At 37.4% G+C, this 22,448-nt stretch overlaps 1 protein-coding gene, 1 long non-coding RNA gene, 2 other non-coding genes and 1 pseudogene across 7 annotated transcripts; 3 read left to right on the top strand and 2 right to left on the bottom strand.

The window, feature by feature from the left end:
* Positions 1 to 675: 675 nt before the first annotated feature.
* Positions 676 to 8,180, top strand: LOC147534736 (uncharacterized). 3 transcript variants are annotated; one of them, XM_086650726.1, is made up of 9 exons: positions 676 to 1,918; positions 2,612 to 2,800; positions 3,260 to 3,352; positions 3,436 to 3,618; positions 3,716 to 3,818; positions 3,913 to 4,095; positions 4,279 to 6,695; positions 6,834 to 7,417; positions 7,598 to 8,180. In XM_086650726.1, the coding sequence occupies exons 1-9, from the start codon at positions 1,688 to 1,690 to the stop codon at positions 7,605 to 7,607; spliced, it is 3,993 nt and encodes a 1,330-aa protein (XP_086506852.1). In that variant the 5' UTR covers positions 676 to 1,687; the 3' UTR covers positions 7,608 to 8,180. The 3 variants fall into 3 exon arrangements, with proteins under 3 accessions (XP_086506852.1, XP_086506853.1, XP_086506854.1); XM_086650727.1 differs by having other exon boundaries at positions 705 to 1,918; positions 7,567 to 8,180; XM_086650728.1 differs by lacking the exon at positions 7,598 to 8,180 and having other exon boundaries at positions 762 to 1,918; positions 6,834 to 7,421.
* A 2,437-nt stretch (positions 8,181 to 10,617) lies between these two features.
* Positions 10,618 to 13,429, bottom strand: LOC147534735 (uncharacterized). The gene is made up of 2 exons (XR_015228323.1): positions 13,129 to 13,429; positions 10,618 to 11,126 (listed from the first exon to the last, which is right to left on the bottom strand). It is a non-coding gene; the product is annotated as an uncharacterized LOC147534735 (long non-coding RNA).
* A 3,308-nt stretch (positions 13,430 to 16,737) lies between these two features.
* Positions 16,738 to 16,840, top strand: LOC147534734 (U6 spliceosomal RNA). Its single transcript, XR_015228521.1, has one exon. It is a non-coding gene; the product is annotated as a U6 spliceosomal RNA (small nuclear RNA).
* Positions 16,841 to 17,319: 479 nt separating this feature from the next.
* On the bottom strand, positions 17,320 to 19,272 carry LOC147534733 (putative polyamine oxidase 5 pseudogene; annotated as a pseudogene). The gene has a single exon (XR_015227722.1). The product of XR_015227722.1 is annotated as a putative polyamine oxidase 5 pseudogene (transcript).
* A 1,193-nt stretch (positions 19,273 to 20,465) lies between these two features.
* LOC147534732 (U6 spliceosomal RNA) lies at positions 20,466 to 20,568 on the top strand. Its single transcript, XR_015228532.1, has one exon. It is a non-coding gene; the product is annotated as a U6 spliceosomal RNA (small nuclear RNA).
* Positions 20,569 to 22,448: the final 1,880 nt, after the last annotated feature.

Raw genomic sequence — 22,448 nt, 5'->3', positions numbered from 1 at the left:
GCCCATACCATAGGTGGAAGTAGCCAATGGCAAAAACAGTGGTGCCTACAAAAGTGGGTGGCTATATTTCTGAATATTTTAAAAACACCATGAAAAAAATCCTCTCAGTAAGTCAGTAGTTGATAAAAATTTGGTTAGGAAGATGTTGGATCGGTCCCTCGGTCAAACTCTGAGTAGACTCTTAAAGGCATAATTTGCGTTCGAGGGTCGATTGCTGTTACCAGAAATAACATTTGCAGAATGTGATTTCGTGTAATCGCAATACCATACTTTGGTTCGATAAGATATACGAATGACAAAGATTGATTAGCGATTCTAAAGGAAAGGGAATCGCAAATCCATCCACCTTTTGAATTTGAGATTCTATCATCCATATGAAATATTGCTTCTTCTCGGGACGCTACTGATGCATTTCCTTGCACACAATTCCTTGTAAGCTTGAGGATTATTAGGGTATAAATGTTGTAGTTGAGTTTTAGGCCATTGTCTTGTTGGGTTATAGGCCCGGTCTTGTTTCAGTTTGAGTGGGCAGTTATTGAGCTTATCACATCTTTGATGTATCAAAGTCAAATGTATCGACTAACGTTGATCGTAGTGTGACTTCCAAAAAAAGAAATTCCTTGTAAGCTTCATCCATTCTCGATACCAAATATGACCTTTTGTTAAGTATTGTATGAAAGTGTGTTTCACTTCCGTTCGGTTGTAGGTGACTCTACCAATTTTCACTTTCCGTTATAACGTTAACTGTTCAATTTAATAACGTAAAAATTTTCTCTCCCTCTCTCTCTCTCTCTCATTGATTTATTTTCATCTCAACCTATTTTCTCTATCCAATTCTCTCTCCAGAAAGAAAAAAAAAAGAACTCTTTCAAAAACTTTATTTTTTAATCACAATCCTAATCTCTCAATTTCATCTCTGAAAACCCTAACTTGTTTGGGAAAAAAAAAGATCATTTTTCTAGAAGGTCAGGTCTTTATTCTAATCTAGGTTTTCTTTTTTATCTCTTATTTCATTAGTTTGTAGTTCTAATTATCCATCCTCTTGATTGATACTGTTCATCTGTTTTTCCGATCTAAACTCATTTCTTCCGTCAAGTTTATTCGATTCTGAAGTAACATTTTGACTGAATAAGCATTCATGCGTTATTGTTTTTAGAAGATTGGCAATTTTAAGATTATTAGATGAACTTGGGGTTTCTGGGATTTTATCAATTTGTTTCTAGGGTTTTGTTTGTGGGTTTCTTTGCTTTTCATTTACTTCTCTATATCAATCCATAGTCGATTAAGCAAATAGATGAATGCTGAGTTACGTTTCTTCTGGGTTTCTCTAATGTGGTAGGTTGTAGTAGTTTGGTGTTTTTGATTTCTGTTTGAAGTTAATAGTCACCAAAAGTTCAATTTTTGGATTGGAATTGAAGTTATCTAATCCAAGCTTCTCAAGGTTCTGAATTTCTTATCCAAATTCTCAAGTTAGATCTGCACAAGTTTGGGTAGGCATCAAGTGTTCCAAAATTCTGATTCGGCTTAAGTGTAATCGGACAGTCTAGGTTTTGTTGGAACTTTGACAGGGTTGAATCACATTTTGATTCCCAATAAGAAGTTTGTGTTGCTTTCTTCTTGTTTTCTCTCTCTACAAAGGCGAAGGAGTTTAATACATCCGGGGAGTAGCTTTTAGTTAGTTTCTTGCATGGGCGATCATGAGCATTGGGCAGAGCCTAGTGGGTTTCTGCCCAATGGCCTTTTGCCCAACGAAGCGGCTTCAGTGACTCGAGTACTTGATAGGGAAAGATGGTTGAAAGCTGAAGAGAGAACTGCCGAATTAATTGATTGCATCCAACCCAATAAGCATTCAGAAGAGCGTAGGACTGCCGTCACAGATTATGTTCAGAGGCTCATAGTCCAATGCTTCTCCTGTCAGGTAGACATGTCTTTCTACATTCTTAAAAATGGTGACAAATTATCTTATTGCGTTTCTTCACATATTTGAAGTATACTAGTTTTTGCATCACGCTGCCATTTTGTTAGTAGATAAGTAATTAATCCCCGAAAAACTACTGCCGCTCCAAATTTTCAACGTGACTAGTATATCTATTACTTGATGTAGTTAGCGATGTTCTTTTTGTTAGTATACAAGATTACAAGTATAATGATCTAGATGGTGTGTGTCTGAACTGTGAACCACAAGAAAGTAGGATTACTTATATCCTGAAAAGAAATGTGTAATGCGGGATTCTTTTGAAAAGATAATCGTTAGATACATTAAATGTTTTTTTATTTGGATATGAAGCTGTGGCTTTTGAGCATTTCTTTTATCGTGATTTTGGCATTTGCATCCTCTCTTTTTTTCATTACCTCTTTAATTTTAACTAGGAGGATAAATTGTGGATAAGTAGACATTTGAGGTTGAACCATTTTCATCAGTTAGCTCTTGCATTCGCATATCACAGTAGAGGCTCTAACCAGCGTGGTGGGAATTACCAGTGATTATTGACCAAATAGTATGCCATAAGCTTATCTGGTGGACATGTATAACATTAGTATGTACAGAAGCTGCAGATGATTGATTAACATTTGTTTTCTTTCTTTATTCTAATATCTTAGTTGTCTTCAGGTGTTCACTTTTGGGTCTGTACCTCTGAAGACTTACTTACCCGATGGGGACATTGACCTGTCAGCTTTCAGTGAGAACCAAAGTTTGAGGAATACTTGGGCTAATGAGGTAAAGGCCATGCTCGAGAGCGAAGAAAAGAACGAGAACGCGGAATTTCGAGTGAAAGAGGTTCAATACATTCAAGCAGAAGTATGTCCTTTCTAATACCTCTTGTGCTAACACTATAATGCCTTTTATCTTGCAATTCAGGATTCTGATTTGATTAATTTCAACTTATTTATAGGCATATCGCAGAGTACCACCGTGTATATTTTTTCTTGGGACTGTCTTCCATAACCTATTGTGTTGGTTCACTAGGAAGTAGGAACATCAATAACATTAAACCGCTACCCCTTGTTTTCTGGCCACACTTCACATGTAGCTTATCCAGAGCTCTAGTTCTTCTAGGAACACTCGGATTCTCCTTGTTACTCTTGAGTCTTGAAATTCTTTTGGTTTAAAGCCTCTGATGTTGTTTCAATTGAATATCTTATATTCTAACCCCTTTATTTGCGCTTCCTGGTTCACATTCCATGTTCCTATGTTATATGATTTCTTCTGCACTTTGTAGTGTTCTAATTGTTTTCTTTTCATTTCAACCACTTACAGGTGAAGTTAATAAAGTGTCTTGTAGAAAACATTGTGGTAGACATATCGTTTAACCAGTTTGGTGGGCTTTGCACCCTTTGTTTTCTCGAAGAGGTAACGATCGATGTCTTAATCTATCACTACAGAAATCATAATTGTTGTGCTTTTTTACTAACATAATATCTTCAAATGTGTAGGTTGACCACTTGATAAGTCAAAATCATTTATTCAAACGCAGCATCATCTTGATTAAAGCCTGGTGTTATTACGAAAGTCGTATATTGGGTGCCCATCATGGACTTATTTCGACGTATGCCCTCGAGACGTTAGTTCTATACATATTTCATGTCTTCAACAATACTTTTGCAGGACCACTTGAGGTAACTATGAACTTCGATCTATATTTTTTTTGTCGGATTACATGTGATAGACTGAAAGCATTGCCCACCTCATCTATATGTTCTTGTGAATTTTCAGGTTCTTTACCGTTTTCTAGAATTTTTCAGTAACTTTGACTGGGATAACTTTTGTGTTAGCCTATGGGGTCCAGTCCCTATTTATAGACTTCCAAATATGACAGGTATCAACATAGTCATTATCTTTTTCAAACTTTGCTTCTAAATTAACCGGCCTGCTATGACTGCATCTCCTTTTAACAATGATATGTTTTGTAGCGGAACCGCCTCGAAAGGATACTGGAGATTTATTACTCCGTAAATTGTTCGATGCATGCAGCTCTGTATATTCTGTTTCTCTTGGAGGCCAAGAAAATCCCAAACAGAACTTTCAGTCGAAACATTTCAATGTTATCGATCCTCTACGAACAAATAACAACCTTGGACGTAGTGTCAGTAAAGGTAATCAGACTCTGCACTCAAGAGAAGCTCTCTAGCTTATAAGTACTGTTTTTGTGAGGCTTGCCATTTTTGTCCATATAGTCCATTTGTCTATCAGTCAATATAATACATTAATATCTCCCACAATATCATAATCTTACCAATGCATCATATTCATTTTTATGCAAATTTGTTTTTCTACAGGTAATTTCTTTAGGATTCGCAGTGCCTTTTCGTTTGGAGCTAAAAGATTGGCCAGGTTACTCGAGTGCCCAAAAGAGGACATAATATCTGAAGTAAATCTGTTCTTCATGAACACGTTGGATAGACATGGCAGTCGCCATCGGCCTGATGCATCTAATTCTGATTTGTTGTGTCTGCAACCTTCAAACCAAAATCATGTCGACACATGTAAAAACTTGAAGCGTCATCAGAGCAGTAAGAAAAAGATTGAGGAGCTTGCTGTTCATGAATCTGAGGTTGAAAGGATTAAGAAGTTTCATGTTAATCATCCCTCAGAAAGAATGCCCAGGACCAGTGACATGTCTGTGACTTCGCGGAATCAAAATCGGAAAAGTCAGGGCAACCTAACCACCTCAAGGGTCTCTGATCAGTCTGTGAAAAATGTTAACCCTAGTGAAAGTTTGCATTCTCAGAGGGGTCATGGAAAGTCTAGACCTGATAACTTGACAAGTGAGGGACAGAACAGGTTTCAGTTTGGGAGGACACATTCGAGTCCTGAACTTACAGACACAACTAAAGAGGTTCCCAGAGGAAGGCAAAACAGGTTGCCAGAAGGGAAAAAACAAATTGCTTCTTATCGGGCTGATAATAGCAGGAGGAAGAACTCCGAAGTTTCAGGCGACCATAGTAGGAAGTCTTCAACCGATGACTCGTCATCTTTAAAGCATAGCTCACCTCATAGTTCTAACAACTGTCGTGAGGAATCTGGCTTTGGTTCCAACGGGGAGGAGCTTGCCTCTGTTGCTGAATCAATGGAGATGCAACAGGAGAAGCAAGATCTTGTGAACATGATGGCTTCATCTGGGCTACATGGTCTCAGAGGTCAGGTTCAATTTCCAATGAAAATTGTACCTCCACATTTACCTCTTCCACTTTCACCTTCTGTTTTAGCTTCGCTCGGTTACCCTCACAGAAATTTGATGGGGATGATTCCCACAGACATGACCTTGGTAGAGCCTCCTCGAGGCTCAAATATTCCATTTCGTCAAGGTTTGGTTGCCTCACCGCCAATCCGTTACTTTCCTTCTGGTGGATTTGCCCCAAATCAAGAAATGAATGAATCGAGTATCCAGAATTCAGAATCCGCAGAAGTGAAACTGGCTGAAGCTGATCATAGCTATTGGGAAGGACAAGATGCTGGTTTCAGTAGAGGTTTTCACGGCGACAGTGAAGGTTTCCAGGTAATTCATTCGGATAACAAGCAACAGTCAACTTCTATTGGGTATAATTATGTTCCTTTATCGCGAGTGAGTAGCTCTGGCAGCTCCTCTATGAGAAGTGAACACAACTTCACAAACGAAAGCAGAGGTTTGGTAAGCAAAGGTCCGAGTGATACTTCGCATTATAAATATGACCGAGACTACTCTACAGGTAAACCTGTGAATTTGCGATGTTCAGAGCCCACTTCTTCAAGAAGTAAAACTTCGTCTGAGGGTTCATGGGATGGATCATCTGCCAAAGTCCCGAAGTCCAACAGGGATAGGAGTAGAAAAGCCACTCCTGCAGATTCATCTACTGTGTATGGTCTAGGCAAGAATGGGGTTTATGATGATACATCAGTTGATAATAATTCATCACAGGCAGATGACGATAATAAAGACTGGATTCCGTTTTCGACTATAAGTAGCGAAAGAAGTATGGGACACACGTCTGTGGGTTCCGAGAATACTCAGACCCATCAAGTACCTAGTTATGGGACATCAAATATGAGTATGAGAAGTTCAGATTCAATTATACCTGTTGCTCCTATGTTTGTTGGTTCTGGTTCACGGCAAAGGAAAACGGATAGTTCAGGGGTGATGCCCTTAGCATTTTATCTCACAGGACCTCCCGTTCCATTCCTTACGATGCTTCCTGTATACAATATTCCAACAGAAAGTGGGACTACTGAAAAATCCATTAGCAACTCCAATGAGGTGGAGGGGTTGGATAATAGCCACACTAACCAATCCAGTCAGGATCTTGATCAGTCAGAGATTTTATGTAATACTGACTCCAATGGGGATGAAGCTGGATCTGAACCTCTTGAGGAACGCAAGTCTGACTACGACATTCTTAATAGTGACTTCACTACTCATTGGCAAAATCTGCAGTTTGGGCGTTTCTGCCAGAACCCATGGCATCAGGGTGCAATGGTTTATCCTTCTCCCGTTATGGTACCTCCTTCATATTTACAGGGCCATTTTCCGTGGGATGGTCCTGGAAGACCTACTTTGCCAAATGGAAATGTCTTCTCTCAGATTCCCGGTTATGGTTCTCATGTTATTCCTGTGTCACCACTTCAGCCTGGGTCTCCAAGACCCAATGGTGTTTATCAACGCTATGGTGAAGAACCCCCTAGATTTCGTGGTGGGACTGGAACATACCTGCCAAATCGTGTAAGATGAACTCCACACAAGAACTTGTCACAGTGTTGGTCTAATTTTCTTTCATGTTGTTAGTTATACTTATGAGAGATTATCTTAGTCCCATCAATATAGCAGATATAAGCTTATCATTTTGTTTTAAATTTTCAGAAGGTTCCTTTCAGGGAACGACAATATTCAAGTATTAGAAATCACAAAGAGAATAACTATTATGATAGAGATGAGCACCACAGTGAAAGAGAAGGAAACTGGACAACGAACTCAAGACAGCGAGTTGTAGGACGCGGCCGCAACCACAGTGATAAACCAAGCTTTAGGTCAGATAGTTTTGGAGCAAACGATAGTCAAGTTGCTAGGTCGGAAGATTCCTATAGGCACGAGATCTCTCCCACACATAGGGCCCAGGATGGTCCATTTCGGCCCGTAAGCTCCACAAATAGCAACTACAGTGCATATCCCATGATGAGTGTAAACTCTAAGGGTGTTGCACCAACTGGGCCTGCTGTTCCATCTGTGGTCATGTTCTATCCGTATGATCAAAATGTTGGTTATGGTTCGCGTTCAGATAAACTGGAGTTTGGCTCTCTTGGATCAGTGGATTTATCAGGTACTAGTGAAGTTTCACAAGGGGGTGAAGGACGACCAACAAGTTTTATATATGAACAACAGAGTTTTCAAGGAGGTTCGTCATCGCCGTTGTCTCCGGACCAACCCTCTTCTCCCCAGCCCCAAAGGTAATTTCTCTGTTAGTTCTCCCTTATCAAAGCCTGACTACATATTTTTCCTTTTGTTTGTTTCTGGTACTTGCTGTCGGTTCTTTACTTCTTTGAAACTTCTCTCTTGTCTTGATTATGTTTGACTAACATTTCTATTCGCTTAACAGGAGGTTTTGATCAAGGTTCTAAGAAAAACAGGAGGTTTTGATCAAGGTTCTAAGAAAAACAGGAGGTTTGGTTATTTTTCCCTATCAGTGGGAAGAAGGAAAATTCCTACCCACTTGCCTCTAAATCGAGAAGGCAAACGGCTATCGTGACAACATCAGACCCTCTACGGGACCTTGTTCTGTCGCTCCAGAGGTTTCTGTATATTACAGTCTAGTAAGTGAACATACTGTCCATGTTAGTGTTCTTATATTGTACACTACAAAATGTCAAATCTAGACCTTGTTAAGGGAACAAAAGAGAAGATGGGTAGACGAGGAAAATGGGTGCTTTGGGTTTTCCTTTTAGGGTTCAAAACTTCAACGAAGAATCTTCCCAAAGATCAGGATTTAGGGTGTTTCTTTTTCACATAATAAAAGAAATTTCTTGTTAGAATTTCCTTGTAACACAAACTAGTATTTTTTTTAGTTAGAGCTTTTTTGCCTTTATAATGTTAACTGCAGAAACATTAAGGTCAAATGTTAAAATATAGAACCAATAGCTCATTCCGGAATGATACATTACACTTATAAGTTACGTGCATTAATTTTCGATAAATGGATGTCATATTCGGAAACTTGTGTTCTATGCTAGCCTTGTTTATTTGACGTAACTATGATTGAACCTTTCCTTAGAGAGATTCGAAGCTGACTGCTATATTCATCAAAATCAGGTAAACAAATCGATAAATTTGAAGCTGATAGAAGATATATTACAGTATACTCGATATGAGCTGCTGCACACTAAACAAAAATCTTGTATGCAGAAAAACCCCAACTGCAGTCCCACAAGAGGGTGTGAAAAATGTACTCTGGTCATCTCGAGATCTCCATCGATGTGTCGGGAGATTGTCAATCTTTTAGATGGGTTGAGTTTTGCAGATGGGTTGTCTTGAGAGGAGAAAATATTAGGCGAGAGTTTCTCTGTGCAAAACAAGGCTATGTTTAAGTTAACCCTCGATTTAACGAAAAGGTAATCTATAGATTTGAATATAGATTGTTTTGGAGGACATTGTCGGAATGGTTTTCTTTTTGGTGATTGGATTATGTATTAGACTCTCTCAATGAAGGTACTTCGAACCTCATAGGCTCCTGATTTTTTATATCCTTGTAGATGCAATAGTGAATAGAGTTGAACTGCAAGGGACATCGGAAACTTGCATCTACAAGGATATAAAAAATCAGGAGCCCATGAGGTTCGAAGTACCCTCGTTGAACTGAAAGGGACATCGGAAACCTGCATCGGAAACTGATTTTTTATATCCTTGTAGATGCAATAGTGAACTCAAGTGCCGTCGCCCCAAAAATCCAATGCTGGAGAATTGCTTTTTAGGATTCCGTTGAACCATAGCTAATCCACGTTTTTATGTCAATCGTTCTGAAACTATTTAGCTCAAAAAGATATAGTAGGGCAGAAGTAGAGTTACGCAAATATCCAGGAATGATCTAGGGGCGATAATGGGTTGCGCGCCCATGTCCAAGCTTGATCCAGGGGTGGGAATGAGGTTGGGTTTGAGCACCAATGGATACCTATGGTTCGGGTTTGGTCATTTTGGGTAGCCTATGTCAAATGCCAGTGGTGGGCTTGGGCCGAGTAAGATAAACTTTTTTCAAACAAAACGTACTATAGGTACTAGCATGCAACAGACACAATGGGTTTGCGCAATAGACATAACAGGTTGTAGACAAATCAGACTAAAGGGTTTCTGCAACAGACATATCAGACTTCAAAGGTGAATTGCAACTGACGTGTGAGAGATACTTGTATTAATAAAATATTTTGTAGTCCAGCACCCTTTAGTGCAGCTGTTGGACACCCAGCCTATGAGGTCGTGGGATCGAGTTTCGGAGGAAGCAGTTTGATCAAGATTTATGCCGTGTAATATAGGCAATATATATATTATAATATAATAAACTTGTCGGGCTTTGGGCCTTTTTCATGTTGTCGGGCTTTAAGCCACTTTCATTATGGTTTAAATTAGGCAGTTATCGTGCTCATCACATCTTCATTATGTATTAATGTCTTGTAACGACTAATGTAGATTGTAGCCGATTTCTCAAAAAAAAAAAATATTTTGGAGTTGAAAGTAGGTTCCACTCAACTTAAAGAGGAAACATAATGCACTCTTGATCGTTCCGATGGCCGACTTCAACATTAACCAATCTTATGACCAAGTCTCCACTGTCTTCCATAGTTACATGGAATTGTCACCTAGAATTAAAACTACTGGACTAATGACCAATTTCACATGTTAGGATAAAAGATGAGCTGCGTCAATGCTCAAGTGTTGAACTATATTCCTTTCGGTTTACTCTTGAACCAGCGGATTGGGGAAACGTGTAAGTATTGTTATATATAACAAAATGTGTGTGTGTGTGTGTGCGCTATTTGATTGTTTTACAAGCCATGTATGCGTCCCGATTGACCCTGAGCATTGCGATGAATTTGATCCTTCAATCACTTTCTCGGGGTATTGTTGTGAGTTGTTTGAGACTGAATTTCTTATCGACTATGCAACTTCATCAAAATCTGTACAGGGTGGTTGGACCCAACAATGTCTCTTTTGATTGAAAATGATAAGGTTAGCATCACATCGAAGAAAAAACAAATCCATCAGCTCGTAAAAGTTACTCTTCTAGATATTGCAAGTGGACATCTTTGGTTTCTTTGTTGGGTTTGCTATCGCGTTCCTAGTCTTGTGGTTACTTGTACTTTATCAAGTTTGAGATGGCTAACGTCTGTATTTGCTAAATTTGCAGCTCAATAAAGAAATTAATGAGGGAGGTTTAAGAGGAGATCTTGAAAATGGTACGTCACTCTGAGACTTGAATGGTGTGCTTATCGATTTAAGTATTTTTCACTCCAAAGATTCAGTTCTCCATACCTCCCGACAACTGTGCCGTGTGCACCAACACTTATACAAATGAATGCCGAATTCAACATTTATACTAGTGCATTTTTATTGTTTGATCCTAGCTGGATCGTAGTGTGGCCCATAAGTATAAGTAGACATATTTGAAGAAAATCAGATACAGATATCAGACTATCCATTTCTATAAATATCAGTTTAGAGATCTAAGATATGCATCTTTAGCAGAATCACTTATTACATGTAGCAGCTTAACCAGTAGTTTGTTGATTCTGGTGAATTTTGATTCACATCATCACTTGAATGTAATAAAATCTTAGATACCCAAAGTTGTCGATGAATTTTGATTCAAATTCTGCTAAAGTTTTTCTTGCATAAATTTCTGCTGAAGTATATACTAGGAAAATTAGATACCCAAAGTTGTCGATGAATCAACAAGGAGGATTTCATCTTTGACAACCGGCGAAACAATAAACATGTCAGCACATGGCTTTTCATGAGGATCCTGGGGCCTATGAAGTTTTTAAGCTTTAGTGTATTTTGGTAGTTGTGTAGCGCCCCAAATCCTAAATCTCAAGCCGCCTTGAAATCGAAGATTTGAGACCTTCAAACTGGATCCACGAGCGACGCCTACCATGAGTGCACAAACAATACCTGAAAAATGAAATAGTTGGGTTAAAACCCAACTGCAGTAGATTTCCTCAAACCTAAGTCTCGGGTAGGCAAGCTCAATCCCCAATCAAGGAAGTATTTCATTCATATTCATTATTAGCGTTATCTGAAATTTAACGTGACAACTAACATAATACAACGAGATTTACCACACGCATGTAGAAATTAGTAACTTATGTTCTTGGTTATTAGGCTTTCAACGTCCTCGTATTCTAATCCAATATTAACTCTCGTGATAATAATCTTTCTCCTTTTCAATAGATATAAACAGATCACACTATTCACCAAGCTAGACCTTTATAAAACCCTAACTTGACAATTAAGTCGACAAAACATTATGCCAAAAGACACAATCATCCAACTCTCGTCGAATGATATGACAAGTTGGTGTCCACGTTGTATGGGAGTGTGGTCCTCAAGGTCATCCATTGTGTTAGCGCCGACCCCATACGCTCCATACCTCGATCACATCCGGTAGAGAGGGTCGAACCAACCACATAAACTCATACAACCCCCCATCACATCACACACATAATAGCATCATACAACAAACATAAGTCGAATGAGAGTGTGGCCCACAAGGTCATCCATTGTGTTAGCGCCGACCCCATACGCTCCATACCTACATCACCTCCGGTAGAGAGGGTCGAACCAACCACATAAACTCATACAACCCTCCATCACATCACACACATAATAGCATCATACAACAAACATAAGTCGAATGAGAGTGTGGCCCACAAGGTCATCCATTGTGTTAGCGCCGACCCCATACGCTCCATACCTACATCACCTTCGGTAGAGAGGGTCGAACCAACCACATAAACTCATTCAACCCTCCATCACATCATAGCATCATACAACAAACATAAGTCGAATGAGAGTGTGGCCCACAAGGTCATCCATTGTGTTAGCGCCGACCCCATACGCTCCATACCTACATCACTTCCGGTAGAGAGGGTCGAACCAACCACATAAACTCATTCAACCATCCATCACATCCATCGCATCACACACATAATAGCATCATACAATCATAATAGCATCACACCACAAACATTGGCACTAATAAAGAATTACAAACAAGTTCACCAAACCATTCAAGCCAACAACACATGGCAAGTCAAAATGGATGATGCTCATAATAGATCCCCACGTGGATCACAACCTCAAACAAACAAATAACAATAATAGTTAACAAATATAGACTCACCAATATAAGGTACCATATACCTAGGAAATACATTGCTTAAAGAATAGAAACCATGTGAATTATCTCAATCAATTCGCTCATAGGAGATTGTATCGACACCTAGTACAAAGACTATTATAAATCCTCACTCGGAACTTCAATTAACTCACCGTTTGAACCACTAGAAAGTAGACAAACAAACCTTTCCAACCATATAAGCTAGACACCTAGATTCGGTACCAATAAATCCAGATCTAATTTTAATCTAGACCAAAATACAGTAGGGACTGCTGTGACACCTCATACGAAAACTACTATAACTCCTCGCTCGGAACTCCAATTAACTATCCGTTTGAACCACTAGAAAGTAGACAAACAGACCTTTCCAACCATATAAGATACACACCGAGATTGATTATCAATCAGTACCAGATTTACTTTTAATCTAGACAAAAATACAATACGGACTGCTCTGACACCTCGTACAAAAACTATCGTAACTTTTCGCTCGGAACTCCAATTAACTCACCGTTTGAACCAATAGAAAGTAGACAAACAGACCTTTCCAACCATATAAGATAGACACCTAGATTCGTTACCAATCAATCCAGATCTAATTTTGAAGTTAGATCAAAACATTGTCCTATATAGATATTTTATGGAATTCAAGATAGAACTAATATCTAAATCATTCAATCATTCTTTATAGAACTTTATGTGATTAACAATACTAAACCTATCATGGAATCAATTGAAAAAGCCTACAAAAGAATTAGGAGATAAGAAATCTACCTCTTTTGCCTTAGATGACATCAAGACCACAAAGAACTCCATCTCTACCTCTTTTCTTCTTTATCCATTCTTCATTCACTAAGAGTGGTTTGTTGAAGATTAAGAATATATACTAACCATAACATAAACAATACATAGATTTCTTCAACTTATTCATCAAAATCTTCTCCAAAGAATACCATTTCTCTTTCTCTCTCTAAGTTTTGTTCTAGATCTACACAAAGAGCTCTAGACCCCTTGTTATATAATTAACTCAAGCAACCCTAGTTTTCCTTCTAACCCACTTCCCAAATTGACCTAGAGTTTTGCTATTCCCATCTAATTTGATATATATAGAAAATAGGGGTGTTACAAGTTGTGACCGCGTTTATAGTCGACAAAACATTATGCCAAAAGACACAATCATCCAACTCTCGTCGAATGATATGACAAGTTGGTGTCCACGTTGTATGGGAGTGTGGTCCTCAAGGTCATCCATTGTGTTAGCGCCGACCCCATACGCTCCATACCTCGATCACATCCGGTAGAGAGGGTCGAACCAACCACATAAACTCATACAACCCCCCATCACATCACACACATAATAGCATCATACAACAAACATAAGTCGAATGAGAGTGTGGCCCACAAGGTCATCCATTGTGTTAGCGCCGACCCCATACGCTCCATACCTACATCACCTCCGGTAGAGAGGGTCGAACCAACCACATAAACTCATACAACCCTCCATCACATCACACACATAATAGCATCATACAACAAACATAAGTCGAATGAGAGTGTGGCCCACAAGGTCATCCATTGTGTTAGCGCCGACCCCATACGCTCCATACCTACATCACCTTCGGTAGAGAGGGTCGAACCAACCACATAAACTCATTCAACCCTCCATCACATCATAGCATCATACAACAAACATAAGTCGAATGAGAGTGTGGCCCACAAGGTCATCCATTGTGTTAGCGCCGACCCCATACGCTCCATACCTACATCACTTCCGGTAGAGAGGGTCGAACCAACCACATAAACTCATTCAACCATCCATCACATCCATCGCATCACACACATAATAGCATCATACAATCATAATAGCATCACACCACAAACATTGGCACTAATAAAGAATTACAAACAAGTTCACCAAACCATTCAAGCCAACAACACATGGCAAGTCAAAATGGATGATGCTCATAATAGATCCCCACGTGGATCACAACCTCAAACAAACAAATAACAATAATAGTTAACAAATATAGACTCACCAATATAAGGTACCATATACCTAGGAAATACATTGCTTAAAGAATAGAAACCATGTGAATTATCTCAATCAATTCGCTCATAGGAGATTGTATCGACACCTAGTACAAAGACTATTATAAATCCTCACTCGGAACTTCAATTAACTCACCGTTTGAACCACTAGAAAGTAGACAAACAAACCTTTCCAACCATATAAGCTAGACACCTAGATTCGGTACCAATAAATCCAGATCTAATTTTAATCTAGACCAAAATACAGTAGGGACTGCTGTGACACCTCATACGAAAACTACTATAACTCCTCGCTCGGAACTCCAATTAACTATCCGTTTGAACCACTAGAAAGTAGACAAACAGACCTTTCCAACCATATAAGATACACACCGAGATTGATTATCAATCAGTACCAGATTTACTTTTAATCTAGACAAAAATACAATACGGACTGCTCTGACACCTCGTACAAAAACTATCGTAACTTTTCGCTCGGAACTCCAATTAACTCACCGTTTGAACCAATAGAAAGTAGACAAACAGACCTTTCCAACCATATAAGATAGACACCTAGATTCGTTACCAATCAATCCAGATCTAATTTTGAAGTTAGATCAAAACATTGTCCTATATAGATATTTTATGGAATTCAAGATAGAACTAATATCTAAATCATTCAATCATTCTTTATAGAACTTTATGTGATTAACAATACTAAACCTATCATGGAATCAATTGAAAAAGCCTACAAAAGAATTAGGAGATAAGAAATCTACCTCTTTTGCCTTAGATGACATCAAGACCACAAAGAACTCCATCTCTACCTCTTTTCTTCTTTATCCATTCTTCATTCACTAAGAGTGGTTTGTTGAAGATTAAGAATATATACTAACCATAACATAAACAATACATAGATTTCTTCAACTTATTCATCAAAATCTTCTCCAAAGAATACCATTTCTCTTTCTCTCTCTAAGTTTTGTTCTAGATCTACACAAAGAGCTCTAGACCCCTTGTTATATAATTAACTCAAGCAACCCTAGTTTTCCTTCTAACCCACTTCCCAAATTGACCTAGAGTTTTGCTATTCCCATCTAATTTGATATATATAGAAAATAGGGGTGTTACAAGTTGTGACCGCGTTTATAGTGGTGGGTAAACAACCATTCTTTTACTGTGGATTTAAATGTTAACTCGTGAAATAGGAGGAATTATATTCACCAACTTCAATCAAGGATAAGAGAAAGAACGAGAAATCCAAAGTGGTTTTTTTTTGTTTCCTGTTTGTGCATCAACATTTCTAAAACAACTAATGGATGATTTGTTTATTTGCCACCCACGTTTAAGCCGATCCTTCATTCCTCAAATGATCTAAACCCATTACCAAAGGCGAAGTTCTTTTGGCTCTAGATCTTCATAGCAAACAAAACTCTGACGTTTTATAGTATCATCTCGTGTGGTGGCTGTTATTTTCCTTTATAGGGAACACTCCTGATTCTCATGTTCATTGCCTGTTGCAGGAAGAGATGGAAAGTTCATATGCTGCAAAACTTCAACGATCAAAGAAGTTGGTAAAAATCTTCGGCGCTTGCATTTTCATGCTCACAATATGAATCTTTCAGAAACCTATTTCCTTTTGGCGTGGCCGCTTAGGTTTCTTTGTTAACCCATAGTGGGTTGTGGAAGCAATCTATTGTCCCGTTGAGGAAGCAAGTGCTCGATGGAGATGGCCGAAGAAAGGTTACCAGGGTTACTTTGGACGAGGTTTTAAGGAAAGCCTAAGGAACCATAGTCAAGATTTCAATCATCTTTAAGTTTAATTTTCTTACCTAAACTCGAGTCTTACTAGTTATCTACTTTGCTCGTAACATTATCATCTTTACTGTTTCTTATAAAAAAAGTTCTTCTTTGGTTATCGAACGACTCAGATTCAGAACCTACTTTTCATTTCGAATGCTCGGATAACTAGTAAACTCATTTCCCTTTAACACCATTAATTTGAGCTTACAAAATTCATTAATTTGTCTCTATGATATTGAAAGGGGGATGATATATCAGTACAATGAGAATAATACTATCATAATTACTTTTTGTGAAGTTAATAGCTATGACGAAGGCGATTTAATATTCCCACAATTAAAAGGTCTTATTCCATAGTGCACCAAAAAAATTTAGCCATAAACCATCCAATCTAGGGGCGCCAATAGATGTTAACTCAGTCCCGGGAGAAGAAAAGTCCAAGCCCAGTAATAAGTGGGTGAAATGTGATTTGTAGCATCTAAATATAGTCCCACACTGCTTAAAGAGTAGCTGGTAGGTTATGTCTTATACAAGTTTCTGCCAGTAGTTAACGTCCCTTCGGGGACATCCGATAAAATTGGAACGATACAGAGAAGATTAGCATGGCCCCTGCGCAAGGATGACACGCACAAATCGAGAAATGGTCCAAATTTTTTTTTATTTTGTTTCTACTTTCATAAAAGTACATCGAACCCATACGAAGTCTTATCAAGAGCTGATTGTATCAATCGGGCAAATATGGGTTCCTTTTCACAAATAACAATCTCTCCCCTCAATTTTCTAGCCTTCTCTTCTTTCTTCTCTTACTAATGGGTTTGGGTTCCATCTCCAATTCTCTTACTAATTGGTTCTCTCCATCTCAATTTGCTCACCTTCTCTTCTCTCTTCTTTTACTAATCAGTTTGCTTTCATCTGCAATTCTCTTAATTTGCACCATCACTAACGGGTCCGCTGATTATACTTAGGAGCCAACAAAAAAGACGTCTAGTTCGACTAGAATTTCTTTTTGAATCTTCCACAAGAGATTGAGTGATGGGAGTTACTCGTGTCTGAGTTTTGGTAAAACCATGTAATGTTACCATTTAGGTTGAGATAAAACCAAATTATATTTCAAAGTTATTAGGAGAGTAAGAGTTATAAAAGTATAAAGACATCAATATATTATTTCGATATAACCAAATTATACAAATAGCTTAAATCCTTTTTTTTTGCAAACAAATATGAAATAGCTTAAAGGCCATTACAAATTATAGAATTGAAGAAGCCTATCAGCTTCTCTTAGTCCACTAAAATAAGCTCCATGAGTAGTAGAAAAATGTGTTCTATGAGTTGCTTCCCCTGCAAATAGAATTTGAAGAGGAGGAGAGAGAGTAATCTTTGTTTTGTCATCATCATCATCAATCATACTAATTGGTAGTGGCTTAGCCATTAAATCAAAATCATCAACCCTTGAACCAACTTCAACATAACTATATGAACCTAAAAACAGAGGATTTGTTCCCCATCTACTCTTAACTAGTTTACTAAATTTGAATCCTTCCAATCTCTTCATCTCCAAATTATTTACATACCCATTACTCAATTTCTTTAGATCTTCAATTTTCTTCATGGGTTTTGAATTTGGTGGTAAAAAATTTGAAATTGTAGTGGAAACTCCATTAATGATTTCTTCATCTTTAAGTGATTCAAGTTCAAGAGCTTCTTCTCCTACAAACCATGACAAAACTACATTAGAATTTTTGTTAATTGGGAACATTGAAGCTGTTTTTCTCATCCACCATGGAATTTCTTCTTCTCTAAATATAGAATTAGGTTTCTGAAATGCCATTTGTAATAAAGGAAACTTTAATTTAGAATCATTTTGATCTTCTTCAACTTGTAAGAACAACTTATTAACAACTCCAAACCCAAGTCTTGAAATTGCTTCTCTTTTGAATAAAGGAAGAGGTGGATCAAATAGACTTGAACCATTTTCTTGAATTCCATTTTTTAAAACTCCTAATGAAACTGTTATAATTATATGATCTGCTTCCATGGTTGACCCATCTTCAAGATACAACTTCAAAACCCTAATTTCATTCAAATTCTCAATTTGACTTTCTTCTGGTTTCCATTCAATTTTGACCACTTTTTTCCCTAATTGAATCAAACCTTTTGGAAGATTAGAAGCTAAATTATCAGTAATCCTTGAATACCCTTTAGCAATTGTGCTAAAATCTCCTGGAAGATCACAATATTCTTTCTCTGCATTAAAATCTAACTTCATTAAATCACCACAAGAAGAAACAATTCTTGTATTATTCTTATACATTTCAAATATTGATTCTTCAATCAATTTTTGTTTCAAATATCTTTCTGGTTCATTCTTCTCAATCCAATAACAATCCAACCCATGTTTAAGAAAAGAACCAATACTACTAATTGAACCACCCAAATCTCCATTTTTGTTGGTACAAATTTCCAAAGCTTTAGTTCCAATTTTAAAATAATCAACATCATCAAGACTATTATTAGTATCCCTTTCTTGAATTAACTTACCTTGAGCAAAATCAAGCAATTTATTGAATAAAATTGAAATGGGTTTAACAATAGATGGATCAAGTTCAAACCCACCTTCAGAAATTGTTAATGGTGGATGAACTCCAGAGAAACCTTCAATTATTTGCCATGGGATTTCTGATTCAAAGGAATTGGTTTCTTTTGCAATTTTATGAATTGGACTGCCATCAATCCCTTGAATCCAAGTTGCACCCATTTCTATTAGATTATTACAGAATTCAGAAGTTTGAATTCTTCCTCCAATTCTGTTTCCACCTTCAACAATAGTGAGATCAAAGAATTGTTGAGAAGAAGTGGAATTATAAAGCTTATTAGCAGCTACTAGACCTGATATTCCAGCTCCAATTATCACAACTCTTGGTTTAGTGGGTACCATTTTGCTTCTAGAGAAAATGCTTAGCAAATACTACTAAGCAGCTTAGCTCAAACCCTTAGATCAAATAATTAGAATTTTGTGATTTCAGAGGAACTTATAGGTTGTGCTTCTATGTATATATTGGAGACCATTATTTAAAAATAGGGTCATGGTTGATGATTTCATTATCTAGGAAGGTGGGTAGTTTCTTTCTTTCTTTTTTTTTGTTGAAAAGGAAGGTGGGTAAGTCTTCCAACAAAATAAAAGGGGGAAGGTTGGGAAGTCAAGTCAATGAGATTATTAAAAGACTTCTTTTTTTTTTTAATGGTGGGTAGTCTTCTTTTTTTTTCATTGAATGTCGGTCGAATATTTATCGACGAAGGTACTTGCATTTTTTATGTCTGTCATAATGTTTATCTTCCAACGAGGGGTCTCACTTTTATTCGAGCAAGCATCAACCGTAACCTTTGCATCACCTTCAATAATACACTTCCGGCAACTCCTTTGACATTTGGTTAGCTAGATTTAAGGCTAACCTTGCCGTCATTGCCTCTGCCTCTAATGCATTCACCGCCATCACTACTCTAGATGTGGCTGTTGTGGGTAGTCAAGTCAACTAAATTATTAAAATAGAGTATACATTAATCCCCAAGAGTTCATTGGAAAGCATAAGAGTATTTTTTTTTATAGTTGTGGTACATATTTTAATGGCAGTGTTAGAAAATTAAAATGGTCAAGTCTTTCACGTGCCTCATTAGTCTGTACTTAAGTTAGAGTCAACATATTTTGAGAGAAGCCTAAGGATATTTAAATTTTCAATCATCTTTAAGTAATTTGGTTTGCTAACCTAAGCTTGAGTCTTACTATTTATCTACTTGGCTTGTAACATTATCATCTTAGTGTTTCTTATCAAAACGTTCTTCTTTGGCTATTGAACTACAACATGTTTTTCATTTTGATGATACACCCATTTCCCTTCAACAACACTAATTTTGAGCAAACAAAATTCATTAACTTGTCTGTATGATATTGAAAGGTCGACGATATCATCAGTGCAATGAGCTATCACTGTACCTTAATTATTTTGTGTGAAGTTGATAGCTATAATAGAAGCTATTTTAACACCCATAATGAAAAGGTATCATTCCGTAGCGCATCGACAAAATTTAGCTATAGTGACGTGCCATCCAAACTAGGGCGCCTATAGATGTCAACTCAGTCCTGGAGAATAAAAATGTCCAAGGGATGAATAAGCCCAGTAATAAGTGGGTGAAATGTGATTTGTAGCATCTAAAAATATAGTCCCACACTGCTTAAAGAGTACCTGGTAGGTTAAGTCTTATACAAGTTTCTGGCAGTAGTTAATGTCCCTTCGGGGACATCTGATAAAATTGGAACGATACAGAGAAGATTAGCATGGCCCTTGCGCAAGGATGACACGCACAAATCGAGAAATGGTCCAATTTTTTTTTTATTTCTATTCCTTCATTTTCCCCCATGAAAATTTCTCTCCATTTTCTTCTACTGTAGTCTCTTTCACGGTTCATTTCACCCGCATCTCCAAGTCTCTTCTAATCGGTTAAGGTTGATGAAATCGGCACTGTCACAGTACGAGTCAAGTATTCTCTTCAAAAACAAGGTTGTCTTGCACATGATTATTTGGTGTCGATTTTGAAATTCTTAATTCAAAAGCTGACTCCAAAAGTTTATTCTTCAAAGGGATTTTTTGCTTGTGAGACATTTGGGGGATAACCTAATTTTCACTGGCCTCCATAGTTTAGTTTGGCCAACTCATAACCTCTTAGGAGCTTTGGGTTTGCACACTTTGTTTGGAAATTCGAAGGCAATGAGATGAAAGCAAGTTTTCGGTGTCTATTACAGGGACTATAATCCTATTCAGATATCAGGTGGTTTTGCTTGATCGATCCGAACTTGCAGGTCCGTCTTCATGTTGTTAAGTTGTCTTTTTTATGCCGACTTTTCACTTATGACATTCATTGGGATACAATAATTCACTTCAGATCTGACTTGTGTTCTTTTATGGACCGTGTCAAGGACTCTTGAATAGTCTCTCTCGTGAATTGTAGTTTCAAAAAATTAATTTATGCGAGTAGATGGTGAATTGAGTCAAGCAATGTAGTTAACTTGTTGAAAAGAAAAGAAACCGTTATTATTGACAGTCAAGATAAAAGCATAATTCAATTTCTAACAAGCAAAGTAAGAACGGCGAGTTTCTTTTGAAAAATTATTGTCTGCAATTCCAGAATAATCTCAACTTGTCTCTCTAAATCTTGTCTGCCTACATACTTACGCTGGAATTCAGACAGAATTGTAGCAGAAAATTATCATATTTATTTTCTTTTCTACAAATCTCAAAATTTACCATTGTCACAAATAAATTCATGATCTATATTATCTGCAAACTTATTAGCTTAACAAGTGGGTAGTACTTAAATAAAGGAAGTAGAATAATTACTTCTTCCTAAAACTTCCAACGGCTATTATCACTGAGTTGGTTAATATCAAAGTGATGGTGACTCCTATCCTAAAAATGTTTGCCACATGCCCTAGTTTTGTTTTTACAGGGACTTTTGGGTCAGATGGTTAGATGAGTGGAGTTGATTTAACTCAATTATTTCTCATGAAAGTTCTTATGATAGATATGCACATCAAGTATTGCTGCATACTAAGATTCTAAAATTTCCCAAGTGTTGTTCTTGTACCACTGAGACAGATAAGTTCAAACAAATCTGGTGGTCTGTCAGGTACTTATTCTGATCGAATTCCGGTCGTCATATTTGTCTAAATCCTTTCCAGACATATACCCTAGTTGGTATTCGGCCAAAATAAATGTCAGGCAGAAAGACATTTTGAAAATATGACGATCAATTGATCAAATACTTTTAATCAACTGTGATGTTCTGTCTGACACTTATCCCGAACGAATTTTAGTCGTCATATATTGTCTAAATCATACCCAGACACACACCCTAGTTGATACTCCCAAAACAAATGTTTAATTAAAAATAAATTTTTTGAAAATATTACGATCAAAAAATTTTTACTGACATTAGACATCTGAAAAATGATCAAAATAGTAATCACTTTGAAGTTTTTCTTGCCAAAGGAAGAGACTCTCAAAGGGCTAATAAAAATTTGGTAGTAAAACTACAAATTGTGAAATTTGACCTTGGCCCAGGCAGGTATTCTTTTGGAAGTTCATCTTTTTTAGTTTTTTCACTTACCCTTTTACCAAACGACAAGTTATGAACGGTCAGCTCATCTCCACGTTCCTCCATTTTTGTCCTGACACGTGTTTTGTCATCTAACGTATATTAGGAGTTTCTAG

This window comes from Eschscholzia californica, unplaced genomic scaffold (genome assembly GCF_041429995.1).
Source record: "Eschscholzia californica isolate CP2 unplaced genomic scaffold, dmEscCali1.0.p SCAF_6, whole genome shotgun sequence".
NCBI classification, from domain to species: domain Eukaryota; kingdom Viridiplantae; phylum Streptophyta; class Magnoliopsida; order Ranunculales; family Papaveraceae; genus Eschscholzia; species Eschscholzia californica.
Note: the sequence above shows the minus strand (reverse complement) of the source record. Positions and strands in the feature narration are given on the sequence as shown.

What these genes read in the sequence shown, in the direction of transcription:
- LOC147534736 (XM_086650726.1), top strand. Translation starts at nt 1,688, where the DNA reads ATGGGCGATCATGAGCATTGGGCAGAGCCTAGTGGGTTTCTGCCCAAT. An exon ending in TTCAATACATTCAAGCAGAA is followed by an intron (nt 2,801 to 3,259) that starts GTATGTCCTTTC and finishes AACCACTTACAG; the next exon opens with GTGAAGTTAATAAAGTGTCT. An exon ending in CTTTTGCAGGACCACTTGAG is followed by an intron (nt 3,619 to 3,715) that starts GTAACTATGAAC and finishes GTGAATTTTCAG; the next exon opens with GTTCTTTACCGTTTTCTAGA.